At 44.2% G+C, this 17,229-nt stretch overlaps 1 protein-coding gene across 9 annotated transcripts in view; it reads right to left on the reverse strand.

The window, feature by feature from the left end:
- Positions 1 to 17,229, reverse strand: part of MYH10 (myosin heavy chain 10) — a 121,707-nt gene that overhangs the window by 58,330 nt on the left and 46,148 nt on the right. For all 9 annotated transcript variants that reach the window (XM_035717129.2, XM_049110201.1, XM_035717125.2 and 6 more), the window contains 6 exons: positions 13,538 to 13,630; positions 5,234 to 5,297; positions 3,938 to 4,036; positions 1,743 to 1,886; positions 1,412 to 1,507; positions 621 to 739 (listed from right to left, as the gene is read on the reverse strand). In XM_035717129.2, coding sequence (XP_035573022.2) covers positions 621 to 739; positions 1,412 to 1,507; positions 1,743 to 1,886; positions 3,938 to 4,036; positions 5,234 to 5,297; positions 13,538 to 13,630 — 615 coding nt within the window. The remainder of the gene's footprint in view (positions 1 to 620; positions 740 to 1,411; positions 1,508 to 1,742; positions 1,887 to 3,937; positions 4,037 to 5,233; positions 5,298 to 13,537; positions 13,631 to 17,229) is intronic.

Consider the following 17,229-nt stretch of genomic DNA (forward strand, 5'->3'; position numbering starts at 1 on the left):
TGGAAACGATCTCAGCAAAGCCTTACAGGGTGTCATCTGGAGCTTAACTGTTCTATAGCACTCCCGAAACCTAAAAGAGCCCTTACTACTTAATCGTGTCTTGATTTTATATGGCAACGGAGGGCATTAGTTCAATGGAGAACTGTACACTAGAACTGTACACTAGAGATAACTGTACACTAGAGATTTAGGGGAAAGGTGAAGATGCCCAGGAGAAATAAGCCTGTCCCTATGCCCTCAGGGCTCTGTGCGGCCTATCTAGTCTGAAAGGAGTCTGCCATGAGATGGGTGAGCCTCCTCCTACATCTTTGGTGCTGGGGCCACCCACACAGGGACCAGGGGACACTGCGCCCCACCAAGGAACGGGCATCTACAGCTTTGTCCTCCTAGATGATCTATTGACCTGGGGAAAATCTAGGGTGACATTTCACATTTACTTTTTAAACAGTCACCTTTAAAATATTTCTGAGAAAGAGAACACTGTATAAGAATAAAATAGCCGGTACCAAGAAACACCTGCTACAGAGAGCTTTCATTAATGTCTGTTACTCGCCAAGCGGAGGGTCTTAGGACGCTGGTTTGTCATTCAAAGAAATGGGTAACGACAATGCTAAACTCACTTGTTCTTTGGTCTGGGCTTTCTGCACATAGTCTCGGCCGACCTTGATCCGGGGGGTGAGGATGGCCCGCGTGAACTCCATCACGTTCATCCCAAGAAGATGGCAGAGTTTCTGTGCAACTAGAGCGTGAAAAGTCTCCTAAATACTAGACTTCTACCTATGATCTGGTCACAACGTCCTCCCTAAGAAGCCTTATCAAGAAATAAACTGAGTAAGTCTTAAAGGAGGACAAGGTTTAGGCCTTCATCCTTTCAAATGAACAGTACCCATTCTTAGATCATAAGAGGCAGGCCGCAGATACTAATTCTGGGTTGTTTGATGTAAGTCACGGAGTCTTAGAACCCACCGATGGTGCACAGGAGAGTTAAGTCCACATTTAACATTTCAAAGCTGGAAGGTTTCATATTAAAATCTGGATTTCCTTGAAAAATAACATCTGGAAACACAGGCCTCTATTCCCGGCAAGGGAATAACTGGCCAGAATCTACACCTGCAGCCCCCATTCCGATGAGCCGCATGTTCTCCGCAGCTCGTGGTCTACTGGCCCCAGTTCCCAAAGCACCCCCAGTGCTGGGGCAGGGTCTCCACTGCCAGTCTGGCTTGCCCCTCACTCAGGGAACTGGTCGGCCCCCATGTGGGCTTGCAGGCCCCCACTCTCCTCCCGACAGCTTGCAGGAAAGCCTCAGGAACACTTTTACACTCACATCACAACATGCGCTTGTGACACCACCACCACCACAACACAACAACAAATGTCCAAACACAAACAAAATCCCTACTGGTCCGCTTACCTGTGTTCTCTGGCATGGATGCTTGATCAGTATTTCGCTCCTTTTTGAAAGAAATATTTCCGAACTGTAGCACTGATGACACTACTTTAAGCATTGCTTTATAAGGACATAAAAAGAAAAAAAGCAAAACTATTGCATCAGAATGTAGTAAAGACATCTCCTCATTTATTTTGTGCTCAAAAGCAGCTACATAGAACTTTTCAGTATCTCAGGTCCTAGGAACTCATACAGGTGGTTCTTGTTATTTCCTTGGTCGTTTCTTAGCTTTTGTTCTCCACCCCCGTGAGTCCTATTTAAGTGGGCAGCAGAGACTCAGGAAAACCCTACGTACACAGAATCTCCTCGTGAGAGAAGCCCATGATGTGCATTGCTTCCATGGTTTCCTGAAAGTTGTCCTTGTCTTGCTGTCCCGGGATGGGAATATAGCCGTTGGAGAGGAATCTGTAGTTATTAAATCCTTCGAGGAGCAAATCCGCTAGAAGAAAACAGAAATAAGTTACAGTTTAATGCCCCTGCAGACCAAACACACCCACCTGGGCTGATCTTCACTACCACACATAGTTTCCTGCCATACCTATTCTTTCTTTGCAGATTCATTTTATTTTTTAAAGATTTTATTTGAGAGAAAGAGCAGGAGAGAGAGAGAGAGAGAGAGAGAGAGCAAGCACAAGCAGGGCAAGGGGCAGAGGGAGAAGGAGAAGCAGACACCCTGCTGAGCAGGGAGCCCGATGCAGGACTCCATCCCAGGACCCTGAGATCATGACCTGAGCTGAAGGCAGATGCTTCACCAACTGAGGCCCCCAGGCATCCTTCAGCGAAGTGGTTGATAGCGACATGGACCTGAAGACCCTCATGTTGAAGGTACAGACTTCCAGCCCAGCCAATGCTCTGAAACCCTTTCTCTTGAGTCAGTTTGTCTGGTAGTGAATTTGCCTTTGCGGGTGATGCACAACCCCTATTTATGACAGGCTATTCTAAGGGCCGCCCCCATTGACCATGATGCTTTAGGGGCCATGAGTTAGAACTTAAGAGAGCAGTGGGATGTTTCTCAGGAGGGATGAGCAGAGACAGGGCTCTCTCCCCTCACATGGGATGTTACCATGTGCTCTCCTGCAGAGAATTTCTGCGAGCACGCCTCTCTTAATTCTTACACCTGCTCTGGGTACTGACTGCTTTCTTTTCCTACCTCCTTCTTCTAACACTTTGATCCGTTTTTTTTTTTCTTAATTCACATTACTAGCACAGAGTTACTGCCAGTCTGAAAGCCTGCGGGTGTCCTCCTCTCCAGCATTGACGGTCATCGGCTTGAATGCTTAGTTTCTAACAGCAGTGACTCTTACTTTTTCTTGCACGTCTTGGTCTCATTTCTGGGCTCAACGCATGCACAGGTGTCTGTGGTTATTAGCAAGAGCCTGGACCCTAGATGACAAAAGCAGTACGACGCCTGTGTCTGTTGGTATCTCTGGAGAACATACGTAATGTCGCAGAGAAGGAATCAGGAAGTTGTACATCCTCCCCTCACCCTCAAATATCTCTGATCCAGCAAATTTCTGCTTGGGAACCTTGCCCCACCCAGTCCCTAAGCTTCCAGTCCTTAGGATTTGTGACAAAATAAAAGTCCATGATAAGCTCCTTCTTGTACTAGTGGAAGCATAGCATATATTTTCCATTATAAGCCTGGGAACAAAAATATTTAACTCAATTTTATAATTTTTTTTCTGACTTTTTATCCTTGTAAATGTTGAAACAGAACTTGTATGAAACCCCATCATTTGTCCTCTAATTTAAAACTTATTTCTTTACTTATTATTTATTCGGGAGAGAGCATAAGCAAGGGGAGCAACAGGCAGAGGGAGGGGGAAAAGAAGACTCCTCATTGAGCAGGGGGCCCAATGCAGGGCTTGATCCCAGGACCCCGGAATCGACCTGAGCTGAAGGCAGACATTTAACCAACTGAGCCACCCAGGCACCCCTGAAACTTTTTTAAAGAAAAGAAATATACATACTGAAAATAATGTAACACGAGCCATGTAACTGCCATTTAAAATAAAGTATTTATCCCATGGAATGGAGGTTAAATTTCATTTCCATTTGGTGTGTATACAAATGACAGTCAACCCTGGAACCCCATGGGTCTGAGCGGCATGGGTCCACCTGCACACGAGTTTTTTCTGATAGAATACGGTTCTGTAAATGTGTGCTTTCTTCCTTATGGTTTTCTCAGCATTTCTTCCTCTATTTCCGTTATTGTAAGAATACAGCATATAATACACAGAACATACAAAATACGCGTTAAAGGACTGGTGATCGGTAAGCCTTCTAGTCCATCATAGGCTCTCGTAGTTAACTTCTGGAGAAGTCACAAGTTATTTGCAGATTTGTGACGGTGCAGGGAGTGGTGCCTCTAGCCCCCATATTGTTCTGAGGGTCAACTGTACTGTTTCCCCAAAATGTTCTCTTTCAATAAAATTATTACTAAAAAAAAATTCAAATAAATATAAAATAGTAAGAAACTTTAGAACTTACACTTTAGGTGTTCTCCTGCTCCAGATAACAACTGGTAAAAGATATGAAAAGTACGCTCATCTTTTGCTTGACGAACAGCACGAGATTTTTCCAGAAGGTCTGAGTGGGGATGGTTAAGGATGGAATAGAAAAGGTGGCCTCCCCTCTGAGTCTATACAAATGTAAAGCATAAAACATTTTCTTTCTGGGATATATATTAACCCTCCTGTGATTAACCACTCTGAATGATGAAAAATTGTAAGTGAAAAAGGAAAATTCAGGCACTCATGTCCCTAGCTAATCTGCGAGAATGGTGGATGGGAGGGGGATAGAAGATCAGGGTGCTTCCCTCGCCCCACTCCACCCCACCCGTACTCCTAATCCAGGTTATTTTCAAAGAACACAGCGCTAAACCAGGAACTCTAAGAAGCTGTAAAAAGGAAGCTGAGCTGTTGGAGGCAGAGTCAGGAACCAAAGCTCGGTTCAACCCCACAACCCATGTGCTTGGCCCGTGCCCCCCAAGGACCCCTCACAGAAACCCTCATGCAAGTGGCGCCAGCCCCTCTACACCCACGGTCTTGCTCGGACTTTCCAAATACTCTTGAGAGCACCCTGACCTGGTGAACCACTGGCCTCCTCTGGCTGCTTCTCCAGAGCCAGCTGTGGCACCCCTCACCTGGAAACGTTTTATTTCTATCACTGAATCTCTGGCACTTGCCTGAAGTAGCTGAGAACTGTCACATGTCTCCTTCCTAACTGGCACACTATGATTCAGAATCATTTCTGTTATTTCTCTAATCAAGTTAATTCTACGTAGACTGAGCATTTCTGACAGCTACTTGAGGCATGTGACATTTCCTAGGACTATTTTATGTGTTGGACATTTGTTTTTCCTCTGGTCTTATTCTGTGTAACACTAATCAAAACTAGTAGAACTCTGTACTTTTACAAGGCTTGTTTTGGGGGTATGTGCCCGTCCCAATACTACCAGAAGCAGATGGTAATAAAGGGCTAACCCGACACCCAACAGGAAACTGAACGGTGGTTCAATAGGATGGCCTTCACCTGGAGGTCCTCTCCAATGCCCCCGCCCTGTGAACAGGGTAGGACCTGGTGTTAAAAACAAACCCCACCAACAAAACAATGCTGAGGGATTAACATTCAGTAGCTGGAAGTATCTGACCAGGTCACCATCTCTCCGGGCTTCAGGCTGATCATCTGGGTGGTGATGGCAGCGATGCCACAGAGGGTCACCTCAAGGCTAGACAAAGATGAAATCCCTCTTTAGTTTGGATTATGTTGTTATGAAAAGGATACATGTTTCAATGTTGGCCCCAACAATATAGCCAGTTACATCAAAGTTGATTCGAATAAACTTGCCCTGAAAACAAATCACAGCAAGAAAATTAAAAATAAGTAAGGACACAGATGATACGAACACTGTAATAAGATGATAAATCAAAGCGCCCTGCCAAGTATCCGTTAGTTATACAAAAATGGGTCTTAAATATTGTCTCCAATAGAAAGAGAAGGAAAAAGCCTCAGTAAATTCCCCCAAAGCATCAACAGGACAGGCGACCTTCCTGAGCTGTAACATAATAAAAACGAGATCCTAATCATTTAGAACTTTTAAGAAGCTCTTCCACATAATCTGAGATAAGAGGTTTAACAGCATTAAAGGAACACTGTATCCCACCTTATAATGACAGGCTTGAAAAACAGAATAATGTAATTCCCTAGGAAAACAGAAATCTATTCAAGAAAAAAAAAAGAGAACTTGAATAGATTGTAATAATAAAAAATGAAATATAATTACTTCTTCAAAAATGGTGGGTTGGTCTGATCAAACAGTTTTGCCAGTTCCTAAGAAATATTTAATGGCCTTACTACACATAACTGTTTTAAGGAAATAGAAATAGTGGCAATTTCATAATTCATTTCATAAAGTTATCATAATACCAAATATCAAAGCTGGTAATGTGATCATTAAAATGAGAAAGCAAAAATAAAATAAAAGCAAGTATCTCACAAATTAAATCCTTTGCCTGACAATGGCAATGAACGGTTTATTCCAGGACTTAGTCCTTCAAAGCTCACTTGTCACACAAATGGTCAAGGGAGTGGAGGGCTTTCTATGGGGAAATGGACAGGCTGATTCCAAGATTTACAGGGAAATGGAAAGGACCTAAAAAAGTCACAACAATGTTGAGGAAGAACAGAGCCTCAAGGACTCACACTACTAGATTTCAAAAAGCTGTAAGTTTATTAGGACAGGTTGGTATTGGTGGGAGGATAGAGATACAGATCAATGGATTTGAAGAGTCCAGAAATAGACCACATGTATATGGTCAATTCATCTTCACAAAAGGTGCCAAGATAATTTAACAGAGAAACGACCAATCTTTAAAAACAAACAAAAAAACAAAACAAAACAAAACAAAACAACAACAAACGGGTGCCTGAAAAATATGTAAAATGAAACCAAAAGAACTTACAGCCTTCCTCACACCATGTAAAAAAGGTAACTCAAAAGAGATCATAAATGTGAAGTACAGGCTAAAACCATAAACTTCCAAAAGAAAACAGGAGAAAATCCTTATGACCTTAAAGTAGAGAAAGACTTCTTAGAAAACATGCCAAGAGCACGAACCTTTAGTTTATCAACTAAAAACTGATAAACTAGATTTCATCAGAATCTAAAGCTTCTAATTTTCAAGACACTGAAGAAAATGAAAGGAGAAACCACAGACTAGCAGAAAATATTTGCAAACTACCTACCTGGTAAAAGACTTGTTCCTAGAGTATATTAAAAAACTCTTACAACTCAATAACAAGACAAACAACACAAAAAAACCACTGGGTAAATTATCTAAACAGATTATTTCATCAAAGAAGATATGTAAACAGTCAGTAGTATACAAAAGGATTGCTCAATGTCATAAGTTAAAAAAAATCACAAGACAAAAATGAAAAGTTGCTTGTTTGGGTAGTTCTGTTTTTTGGGAGCGTGGGGAGAGAGTTTTGTGTCTTTTTTTTTTTTTTAAGATTTTTATCTATTTATTCATGAGAGACAGAGAGACAGAGACACAGGTAGAGGGAGAAGCAGACTCCCTGCGGGGAGCCCGTTGTGGGACTCGATCCCAGGACCCTGGGGTCACGTCAAGGCAAAGGCAGACGCTCAACTGCTGAGCCAGCCGGGTGCCTCTCTCTCTCTCTCTCTTTTTTTTAAAAAGAAGAAAAACTTTCCCTCCTTCTAAGACAGGCTGTTGTGATCTCACAGAAGTACTACTCTCATGCAAATAATCATTTTACACAAATTGTATGATCATGGCATTGAGAGATGCTAACTTAATGTCCTCCCCGAATGGAAGCAGAATCCTGGGGTTGTGTTCTTCCGACACCTGAAGGACACCGTGGTAAGATGCCTCCAGAGGACAAACAGGTGCTATGGGGACACAGAGGAAGGCTTCAAGAAGGATCACTATTTGAGTCAAGTGATCTTATAGCTTATAAATGTGTTGGTTTGCTGCTGGCTAAATGCTACTAAAGGGAGGTTCTGTGCTTCTCCACTTTAAGCTCTCTGTTGGGGCACCTGGGGGGGGCTCAGTTGGTGAAGTGTCTGCCTTGAGCTCAGGTCATGATCCTGAGGTCCTGGGATTGAGTCCCACATCGGGCTCCCTGCTCAGTGGGGAGTGTGATTCTCCCTCTGCCTCTCCTCCTGTGCGCTCTCTCTCTTAAATAAAAAATTTTAAAATCTTTAAAAAAATAAAAGTACTATGAATGGCAGGAGTCCATGACACATGACAACCCGATTTTGATCTCCCATTAGTAAGCATTCCATAAGAGAGAAACCACTCCATACTTTTCAAGGGAAAATTAGGACCTTCTGGCCAACAGCTACTTCAAGTGGCACCTGGGGGCCCCTCTATGCTCCTCTGCCAACAGGGCCTCTTCGAACGTTACGTGGAGAAACTTGCACTTACGCTCCCTGCCCCACATCTGACTGCCACACAGGCAAGATTATTCAAGTCATCGTAATATCTGGAATCTACTTCCAAACATCACAGCATCGAGGGCGTGCTCTGTGTGTGAGCTCACACCACTAAAAATCCTCCAGTCTGGGAGCAGCTTCTGCCCTAAATGGGGAAAGCCATCCTAGGAGTAATGAGCTAGATTTAACCCGAGACCAGATGGCGGGGTTGAAGGCTTCAGCTATCTTCATCTCCAAACTGTACCAGAAGCTTTGTTCATGAGTAAGGGGAGTTAATCAAGTGGTCTCGTTGCTTAATATAACAGAGAGGAGGATTCCTGGGGTGACGTGGAAGGACGCAGACACCTCCACTATGGTGGGAACAGGGTGCAGAGACTCCAGAAAGGCCTGGAGGCCGTGGTGTCTGTCGGGAAGGCTGCTTTGAGCTCCAGGCTGAAAGGGCTGCATGCCGGGTTTCTACCGCAGGTCACACTGTCTTGTGACAAAGTCACATCAGCCCCCAAAAGTCTTTAGGAGGAGGGTGCGAGTGCTCAAGAACACAGCAGGGACTGCATTCAACTGATTTCACAAAACCATTTCTAGTGTCTGTTTGCTAACAAGTACAGGCAAGGGCCCAGGGCTCTGGCTTGTGTCCACCATTCTCTGCTCCCCAGAGGTAGGGAGGGCACCCAAGCCTTTATTGACCTCTACTGTGGCTAGTTATCTCCCCAAAGGTACGTAACACCAGGAGTTGCCAAACTGGCTTAATTCTGTCCAGAGGAAAGAAAAAAAAAAAACATTTGCATAAAGACAGACTTTTTCCTACCAAAAGTTTCTGGGAGGAGACGTCTCTACTGATACAAGTCAGAAATTGAAGTCCCTGTTTCAAAAGTTTCATTACAAGAGAGTCATTTGACATCAATCCCCTCCATCTGGAACGCATCTGACTTCTCCATAAACAGAATGGGACTAACTGTGAATGATTATTTTCGTAAGGGTAATGTTCTCCTCAAAGAAGCCCCTCTAATACAAACCATACGCTAGCATCTATGAAAGAAAAGATACTCTTCAGGAAATTATTCATCTCTATCAGATCAAAGAGAGGGAAACAAATGGATTCTAAAAGCTTACAGAGTTTATAGTTCCAAATATTTCCACTGCAAGCCTGTGTCTTGTAAAGCCTCCACGCAGCTCCACCGTACATGCAACGGGTTTCTCACCCATCACGTTGCTCTTCTGGTGTGACGTGGGACATCCTTCCCGGCCCCAGGCCTGGCCTGGCCCCAAAGCTGTCACTTCCCAGGTTACCTTAGACTGCTCGAGCTTCCAAAACCAGGGCACGTGTGTTCCTGGAGGGTCCAGCCCATGCAACACACACTCCCTGGGCTCAACTGTGCACTATGGCATGTCATTGAAAATACACTAAGGTCAAGACCCAGATGGAAAAAAAAAAAAAAAAAAAAAAGACCCAGATGAAGGCAAGCTCAAGCTCAAGGAGGCCACAGGCTCTTGCTGTGTAGGTAACCACATTGTAATTAAATGTATTCCATTAATGTGCACCTACTGTGTACTTCCATGTGCAAGGCACAGCGCCAGGAACTATGGATCCAGAGAGCAGGGAGACAGTCCCTCATGTGAGATACAGGGGTCACCAGGAAGCAGCCTGCTCACCCACAGACTGTGAGTACGTGAGAAAATCCAAGAGGACACCATGCAGAGCCCAGAGAGACCGTCTCGGGTAGAATTTTAGACCAAGCAGGTGTTTAGGAGAAGTGGAAGGAGAACTGTGGACTGATCTGGAAGCGTGGCAACAGGATGTGCTCTGGGCTGGACAGGGGCCACGAGGAAAGTGTGGGGCCTGGGGATTCCTAGCTATTTTATTTTTCTGGGTTTTTGTTGTTGTGTTTTGTTTTACACTTATGCAACTGGGGGGGGTGGTGCTGATGGGACCACATCCTGACAGAAGATGTAAGGAACAGATTTCAAGTAGAAAAGGTTCCATATGGAACACATGACATCTGAGAGACCTATTCAGACATCCCAATGGAAAAAGCATGTGCACACCATAGTGCCTGGCAGAGGACAGGAGCTCAAGAATTTACTGGAGTGCCCAGCAGCCAAATGTGAATTCTGTACAATGTGGTTAGAAGATGAGCCCAGAGCGCCCCAAGAAGCAAAGCATCGGCCACGCTTGCAGAGAACTGCCAAAGGGACCTTTCAGCTGCATGAGCTCCTGTCCACAGTGTAACCAGATCCTTCACTGTTTTTTTGTGGAACCACTAAAACCAACTACTTGTTGTGGCTTTGTACAGTGAATGCCTTATGATGGGTTAGTAGCTAGCTACTGCTGTTTCTTAAGAAAGAAAAAAAAAAAAAGTCCTACATATCAACATAAAGCTGACTTTCTAAGGATTGCAACCTGAAGCCAACAATGTAAGGACATGTTTGTGTCTCCGTTGAACTAGCTACATGTAAGAACACTGCCTTAGTGAAAAATCTTCTTTCCTTAAAAACGATGAGCTTTTAATAGATTAGAATGAGTAGACTTCGAGATTATCATCCAGTAGTACAAGTGCTTTGGGAGCTGGCACTCCAGCTGACACTGGGCTTACTAAGGATTTAGATTAGATGGGTGATTCTCACTGGAATCCATCTTGTTAGAAAACCATCTAAGAAATTCTTCCTGCCAGTACAATGTAAAGTTAGTTCCGACCAGAATTATTTACACCAACCTTCGGAATAGGATGCATAAATAGTAAGCTTTAAAGAGACTCGTGTATAGTAATTATTTCGCAAATAAATTTCAAAAATGATTACCTTGCTTTAGACTCCAATTTGAAGAAACAAGCTGGACGGGGGTTTCTCAACCTCGACAGTTTGACACTTTGGGCTGGATAATTCTTTGTCGCGGGGCCTGTCCTGTACAATGTTGGATGTTTAGCAGCATCCTTGGCCTCTCCCCACTAGATGCCAGAGGCAAACCACTAAGTGTCACCCAAATCGAACTACCAAAAATGCCTCCAGATGATACCAAATGGCCCCTGAGCATCTCCAACTGAGAACCACTGATCTAGAGTAATGCAAATTACAGGTCACAACTTATATTTGTCAATACAGAAATCTCTCTAATGACGTGTGGAAGCCAACTTCCAAGATGGCCTTGGTAATCCCTAACCTTGGCGTTCCCATTGTTGTGTAATTGTGTAGTTCCCTTGCTCCCACTGTACCAGAGCTGGTCTGACTGACCAGTAGAATACATCAAAGGACTAGTGTGTGACTTCCAAGGTCGTAAAGAGCATTCACTGTGTGGCTTCTGTCCTGCTCTCTTGGATCACCTGCTCTAGGGGAACACCAGCTGCCAGGTCATAAGCGGGCATGCCTCCAGAGAGGCCTCAAGGTGAGGAACCAAGGATTCCTGCCAAAAGCTGCCCAAGTCAGCTTGGAAGAAGATCCTGCAGAGGACTACAGCCCCAGCCAACACCACCTTAGTGGTGGTGAGAGGCCCCGAGTCAGAACCACCCATCACACAGACATGTCAAGTGATACAGGTTTCAGGTCACTAGGGTCAGGGCAATTTGTTACACAGCAACAGCTGACTAATACAGAATACTACTTCCATCTGCACCAAACACAAAATCGCTGGCAGGCAGATGGATCCCGACCACTTAGTGACAGACTCACGACATTCTTTACCAAAGAACAAGGACTGGTTGGCTGCAATTTATCTTTTCTAAGCAAAGAGGGGACACCTAATCACAAAATGGTTTCTCCTGAATTTAAAGTGTGGTTTGGGGCAGGGGGGAATCAGAATAGATTGGTAACTTCACATTTATGTGGTAAAACGAAACATTTTCCACTAAGAAATCCTTGCAAATCTTCATAGAGATGCACATACCAAAGCTGGTAGCTCACTGTTTCTTCTATCCCGTGATATAGCCACTAAACACAGGGCTTTCAGTGGGAAGAATTTAAGATTTAAATATGGCTCAGGCTCAATGCTGAAGATCCAGGGGATGATGACAAAAACTCTATAAATGAAGCTTAGTGCCCCCAAATCTTTTATAAACCCCAAAGTCACACCCAGACTTTCTCCTGACAGGTATATTCGTATCCCACTCTGTATGTAAAAAGCTAAAAAAAAAACACTACCTAATGAATTTGGATTAAATGAATCTTCAAAATTTATCTTCTGGGAATAAACAATGTCTCAAACAAATAGATCCCTATTTCTTCTGTAACTTGACAGCCTCTTGGACCCTATGAGGCGCCATGGGCTCAGTCGGATGTTCTGCCCCCAATTCTTATGTCAAAGTCCTAAGTCCCAGTGCTTCAGAACAGGACTATATTTGGAGACAGGGTCTTTACAAAGATAATTACGTCCAAACGAGGTCACTAGGGCCCTAGTCCCACAGGACTAGTGTCCTTAACAAGAAAAGAACAGGGCATAGGCACACACAGAGGGAGGATGTGGCCACCGACAAACCAGAGAGGCTACAGAAGAAACCAGCCCTGTTCTCCCTTGGTGTTGGACTTCCAGCCTCCAATACTGAGAAAATAAAGCCCCTCGGTTTGGGGAGCTCTTTATGGCAGTCCTGCAGACTCCTGCAGACAGTTATCTGGCTACCTTTGGGTTCACTGGGTCCTCTGTGATCCCATATCTGGCTGTTTCCACTAACCACCCCAATCTGTGCCGTCAGAAAGTCAACACGAACACCATGACTTCACATCCTCAGGGTAAAACCGTACATCATAATGGTACTAGATTCCCCAAACTACCCCTCAGAGAGTCATGAGAATTAAAGCCTCTCTTAACATGGCCTTCTGAGCTTTTACAAATACTTCTAGTATCAGAGGAGGGAGAAAAAACATAGATATTAACTCAATGATTTAAGGAGAAAGAACTGAAATTGAAGCCCCCTTCCAACCTCACTGTGGAAATGGTTATTGCATCTTGAGGACTATAATCCAGGTGAGGGCTTTACTGCGGGCAGGCCCAATTTGCTGAATATGGTTCTAGAGAAGATCTGCCACTGATGAGTGGCACTGATGAGTGGGCTGGGAGTAGCTGAACAGGGAGAGCTGATCTGGCCATCGCCTAGAAGGCCAGCCCCAGGCAGTCAGGGACAGGTGATCCAACGGAAGGAGAGAGGAAAGCTCTCCAGGAATTGAGCAAGCCAAACAGCTGAGAGGATTTTTACAGAGAAGGAACAGAACAGACTCATTATTCTGACCTCCATATCCTGTAGAAACAGCAAGTATGAACAGGACAATTGATGACACTGAATACCAACTCTGTAGAGCGTGGACATTCCTAGTGCTGTGTGCTAAGTCCTCCATGCCCAGCCAGCAACAAGTGTTACAGATCGTCCCCAAAGATGAAGAACGAGTCATGTGCCATCCAGTATAATTATATGTGGTAAATATATCATTACAATGACTTCCATATTTTTTCCTTTCTAAAATGCGACCACTAGAAAATTGAATATTACGTGAGACCCGTCAATATTTCTACTGGGCGATATCGCTCCATACTGCATTGATTAGCCTCTCCCCAAAATCCAGGAAGAAAAAAGTACTCTAGCTGCTTAATCCCAATAGACATTTAACTAAAAATCAGAGAAATTAAAAGTTTCTGGTGTTTTCAGACTTACAAAGCGAGATGAATTATCATTTTTCACAGTCTTCGCATTTCCAAAGGATTCCAGGATTGGATTTGCTTGCAAAAGCTGCCGTTCAAGTTCCCCCTAAAAGACATCACACACACACACACACACACACACACACACACACACACACAGCATATGAACATTAATCTCATGTCTTTACTCCAATCCTCGGGGCCTCGGGGGAAAATACAAAACACATCCTTTTTTTCCCCTCAGTGTTTTCATTTTTTTTTGCCACCCTGTACCCTTTTCGGCTTGATTCTTGGTCCCACTGGGCTCTGTCAAAGGAAAACAATTTATAAAGTTTATAAAGTGATCAGAGGGATCAGAAAAGGTTACACTGAGCACAGAAGAGAACTCTAAGGGCAGGGCACATAAATTAGGTGGAGAATTGTGAAAATAAAGCAAACACGTTTTCATGAAATGAAATCTAGCAGGACGCTGCGATGAAGAACATATCAACACTTACGCTTCTGTTCATTTGTCCTCTGCCTTGTTCCAGTGACTTAAGGCAGCCAATTCTAATAATCACCACTAGACTGTGGAAGACATGCCAAGGGCTTCACGCAGTGTCTTAATGATGCAGACAGGGCAATGTCCTCACCTCCACTTTCAGACAGGACAGAGATGCAGATGCTGTTACGGCCTCTTGCTCAAATTTTAAGGGCTAAGTAGAGTCTGTGATAACCTACATGCTTTATCAGTGTCTTTAGTTACGTGCAGCAAATTCAGCTAGAAGGCAGGTTTTTACAAACAGAAGATGTAAGCACGTTAATATGTGCCTTGATCATGACACACAATAGGAAGCTGTATGAGAAAGCACGATGCCATCACCGGCCACAAACAGCACTAGAAAGTGACGTTGTGTTCCTGGAATGTAATTTTAGAATTATATCGTAGGGCTTAGAGAAATCTGCTTTTTCCAAACACAGATCTTACCCCTGTATTTTAGAATACCAGTATTCTAGACCTGAAGAAAGCCTTACAAACCACCAGGCAAATGGGATTCTCTAAGCAAGAGAGGGATAAAGGGACCTTCACATAAGATTCTTAAACTCATGGCCAGCTGCTGCATGATGCAGAACAAATGTGTGCCATACACTCAGTCTTAGCATCTAGTGCAGCAGGAAGGGTGGGGAAGTGCTATGGAGGCCCAGGGCACAGGGAGGTACTTCCCCACAGGTCTACACTTTAGCATTTATCTCAATTGTCCAGATCTTGACAGGTCTCAAGCACAACATACATCTGTGCTATGGACTTCCTTTCTTGGCATTAGATAGGATGCTCCCTTGCAGCGCATCCTCTGGTTTATGGACTTCAAAATACCAGATTATTTCTGATGTAAATCTTTCTAACCATTATACGCTCCCCAGATTTCTTAAATTTGGTATCCTGGGGACCAATCTGAACAACTGAGAAGCATCATTAAGAATGGCAGTTATTGGGGTGCTTGGGGCACTCCATTGGTTACACGACTGCCTTCAGCTCAGGTCATGACCCTGGGGTCCTGGGATCGAGCCCCACGTTGGGCTGGCCATGACCAACATCTTACAAAGTCTTGGGTATCCTAGCGCTGCGCAAACTGGGCTCCAGAATCCTCCTTACCTCACGTGGTTTGTGTGATCAGAATGTAAAAACTGTCAGAAAAACCCTGAATTTTCATAAATGGGGCATTACCTTTACACTAACCACCTACTGTTAGATCAGGGAACTAGAATCTAGATTCCTTAAAATGACACACTATCATCCTGTCAAATCATAAGGTAAAAAAAAATACTTTAGGGCACCTGGATGGCTCAGCAGTTGGGCATCTGCCTTCAGCTCAGGGTTGGGATCCTGGAGTCCCGGGATCGAGTCCTGCATTGAGCTCCCTATGTGGAGCCTGCTTCTCCCTCTGCCTGTGTCTCTGCCTTTCTTTCCTCTCTCTCTGTCTCTCATGAATAAATAAAATCTTAAAAAAAAAAAACTTTAATATTTTACCTTTCAGATGTTTTCCTAATCTGGAGGTAAAACGAGTATGGCACATCTCATTTCAATATTCCCTAGAGGTGGCCACAAGGATTCTTTCCTTCTTTGCGTATTTGGGTGTGCTTATGTGAGTGATCTACTGATTCTAGTCCTTCTGCTGGCTTGTGATAACTGGTCGTATCCTCTGCACTGAGCTCACTGTTGGGTCAGAAGGATGCTCCGGGAGTGTCTGCTGAATGAATGTATGATCAGAAATCCCAAAACCTTCTAGTAGGGTTTGGGGGTGGAATGGTGGTGAGCCAAGGATGGTGGTAAGAATCGAGTCAAGGGTCTTCACTGGCACCATGGTACCTGCCAACTGAGGCACTCCTGGTCTCTGCTGTTGGGGCCACTATGTTAACAGGGTCGTGGTATCACTTTTCTCCTAATAGACTGGTGACATCAATGGGACCAAGTAAAGATCTCAAAAATAACACCAGAAAACACATAAAAAGGGTCTTGAATTAAGAAAGTACCATGACATTTGATCATTTGGGTGTCCTACAATTTCACATTTTGATTAAACAGCTCTAACATCTTTCAAGCAAATTATGGAGCCCCTTAGAAACCATCAGGGGATGGTGGTTCATGCCCTGTGCCGAAGGCAGGCGCTAAACTACTGAGCCACCCAGGGATCATCCATACCCACAGTTTATAATGCTATACTTTAAATGCTGATTACCATTCATTGCTTAAACACTGTGAGCTTCATTTTGAAAATGGGTTTATATTTCCATTAATAAGGATTAAATTCTAAAGGCAAGTACAGGGTGCCTGAGTGGCTCAGAGGTTGAGCATCTGCCTTGGGCTCAGGGCGTGATCCCGGGGTCCTGGGATCGAGTCCCACATCAGGCTCCCCGCAAGGAGCCTGCTTCTCCCTCTGCCTGTGTCTCTGCCTCTATGTCTCTCTCATGGATAAATAAATAAAATCTTTAAAAAAATAACAATAAAAAATAAAAGCAAGTATAAAGGCATGCGGGGACAGCTCAAATGGAGCTTACAAGGAGGAATGCACTAGCCACAAGATGGGGAAACTAACACCCTCACGAATTGCTGGTGGGGCGGGATGCCCAGCAGCACCATCACTCTTTGCTCCTGAGAATGGTGGGGCAGGGCCTCAAAATGGTCAGTGGAACACTACTGGGACCCAGCTCCTAGGTGCACGCCCAGGAGGATGGAAAACATAGGTCCACGCAGACAACTGCACACACGTTCACGGGGGCATCATTCAAAGTGGCCAAAAAATGTATACAATCCAGACATGTGTCAGCTGGTGGATGGGCCGTGTGACTGATTTCATAGAATGAGGTGGCATCCAACCAGGGAAAGGTAGGGCATGTTTACACGCGCTATGACACGGATGAATCTCACAAACGTCATGCTGAGAGGAAGGAGCCACATACGCTAGGGTTCCATTACAGAAGGTACGCACAGTAGGCAAACTCATAGAGACACAAAGGAGATGATGATGAATGGTTTCCGGGGGCTGAAGGGAGGTGGAAGGGGAGGCCTCATGAGTTTCTTTTTGTTTTTGTTTTTTTTCCTCATGAATTTCTTTTTGGGGTGATGAGAAGGTCCTCAAGTCTGCAGCAGGGACAGCTACATAACTCAACATACAAAAAAAAAAAAAATGACAATGCTGAACTGTAGAAATGCATGAATTTTATGGC

This window comes from Canis lupus, chromosome 5, assembly GCF_003254725.2.
Source record: "Canis lupus dingo isolate Sandy chromosome 5, ASM325472v2, whole genome shotgun sequence".
Lineage (NCBI taxonomy): Eukaryota > Metazoa > Chordata > Mammalia > Carnivora > Canidae > Canis > Canis lupus.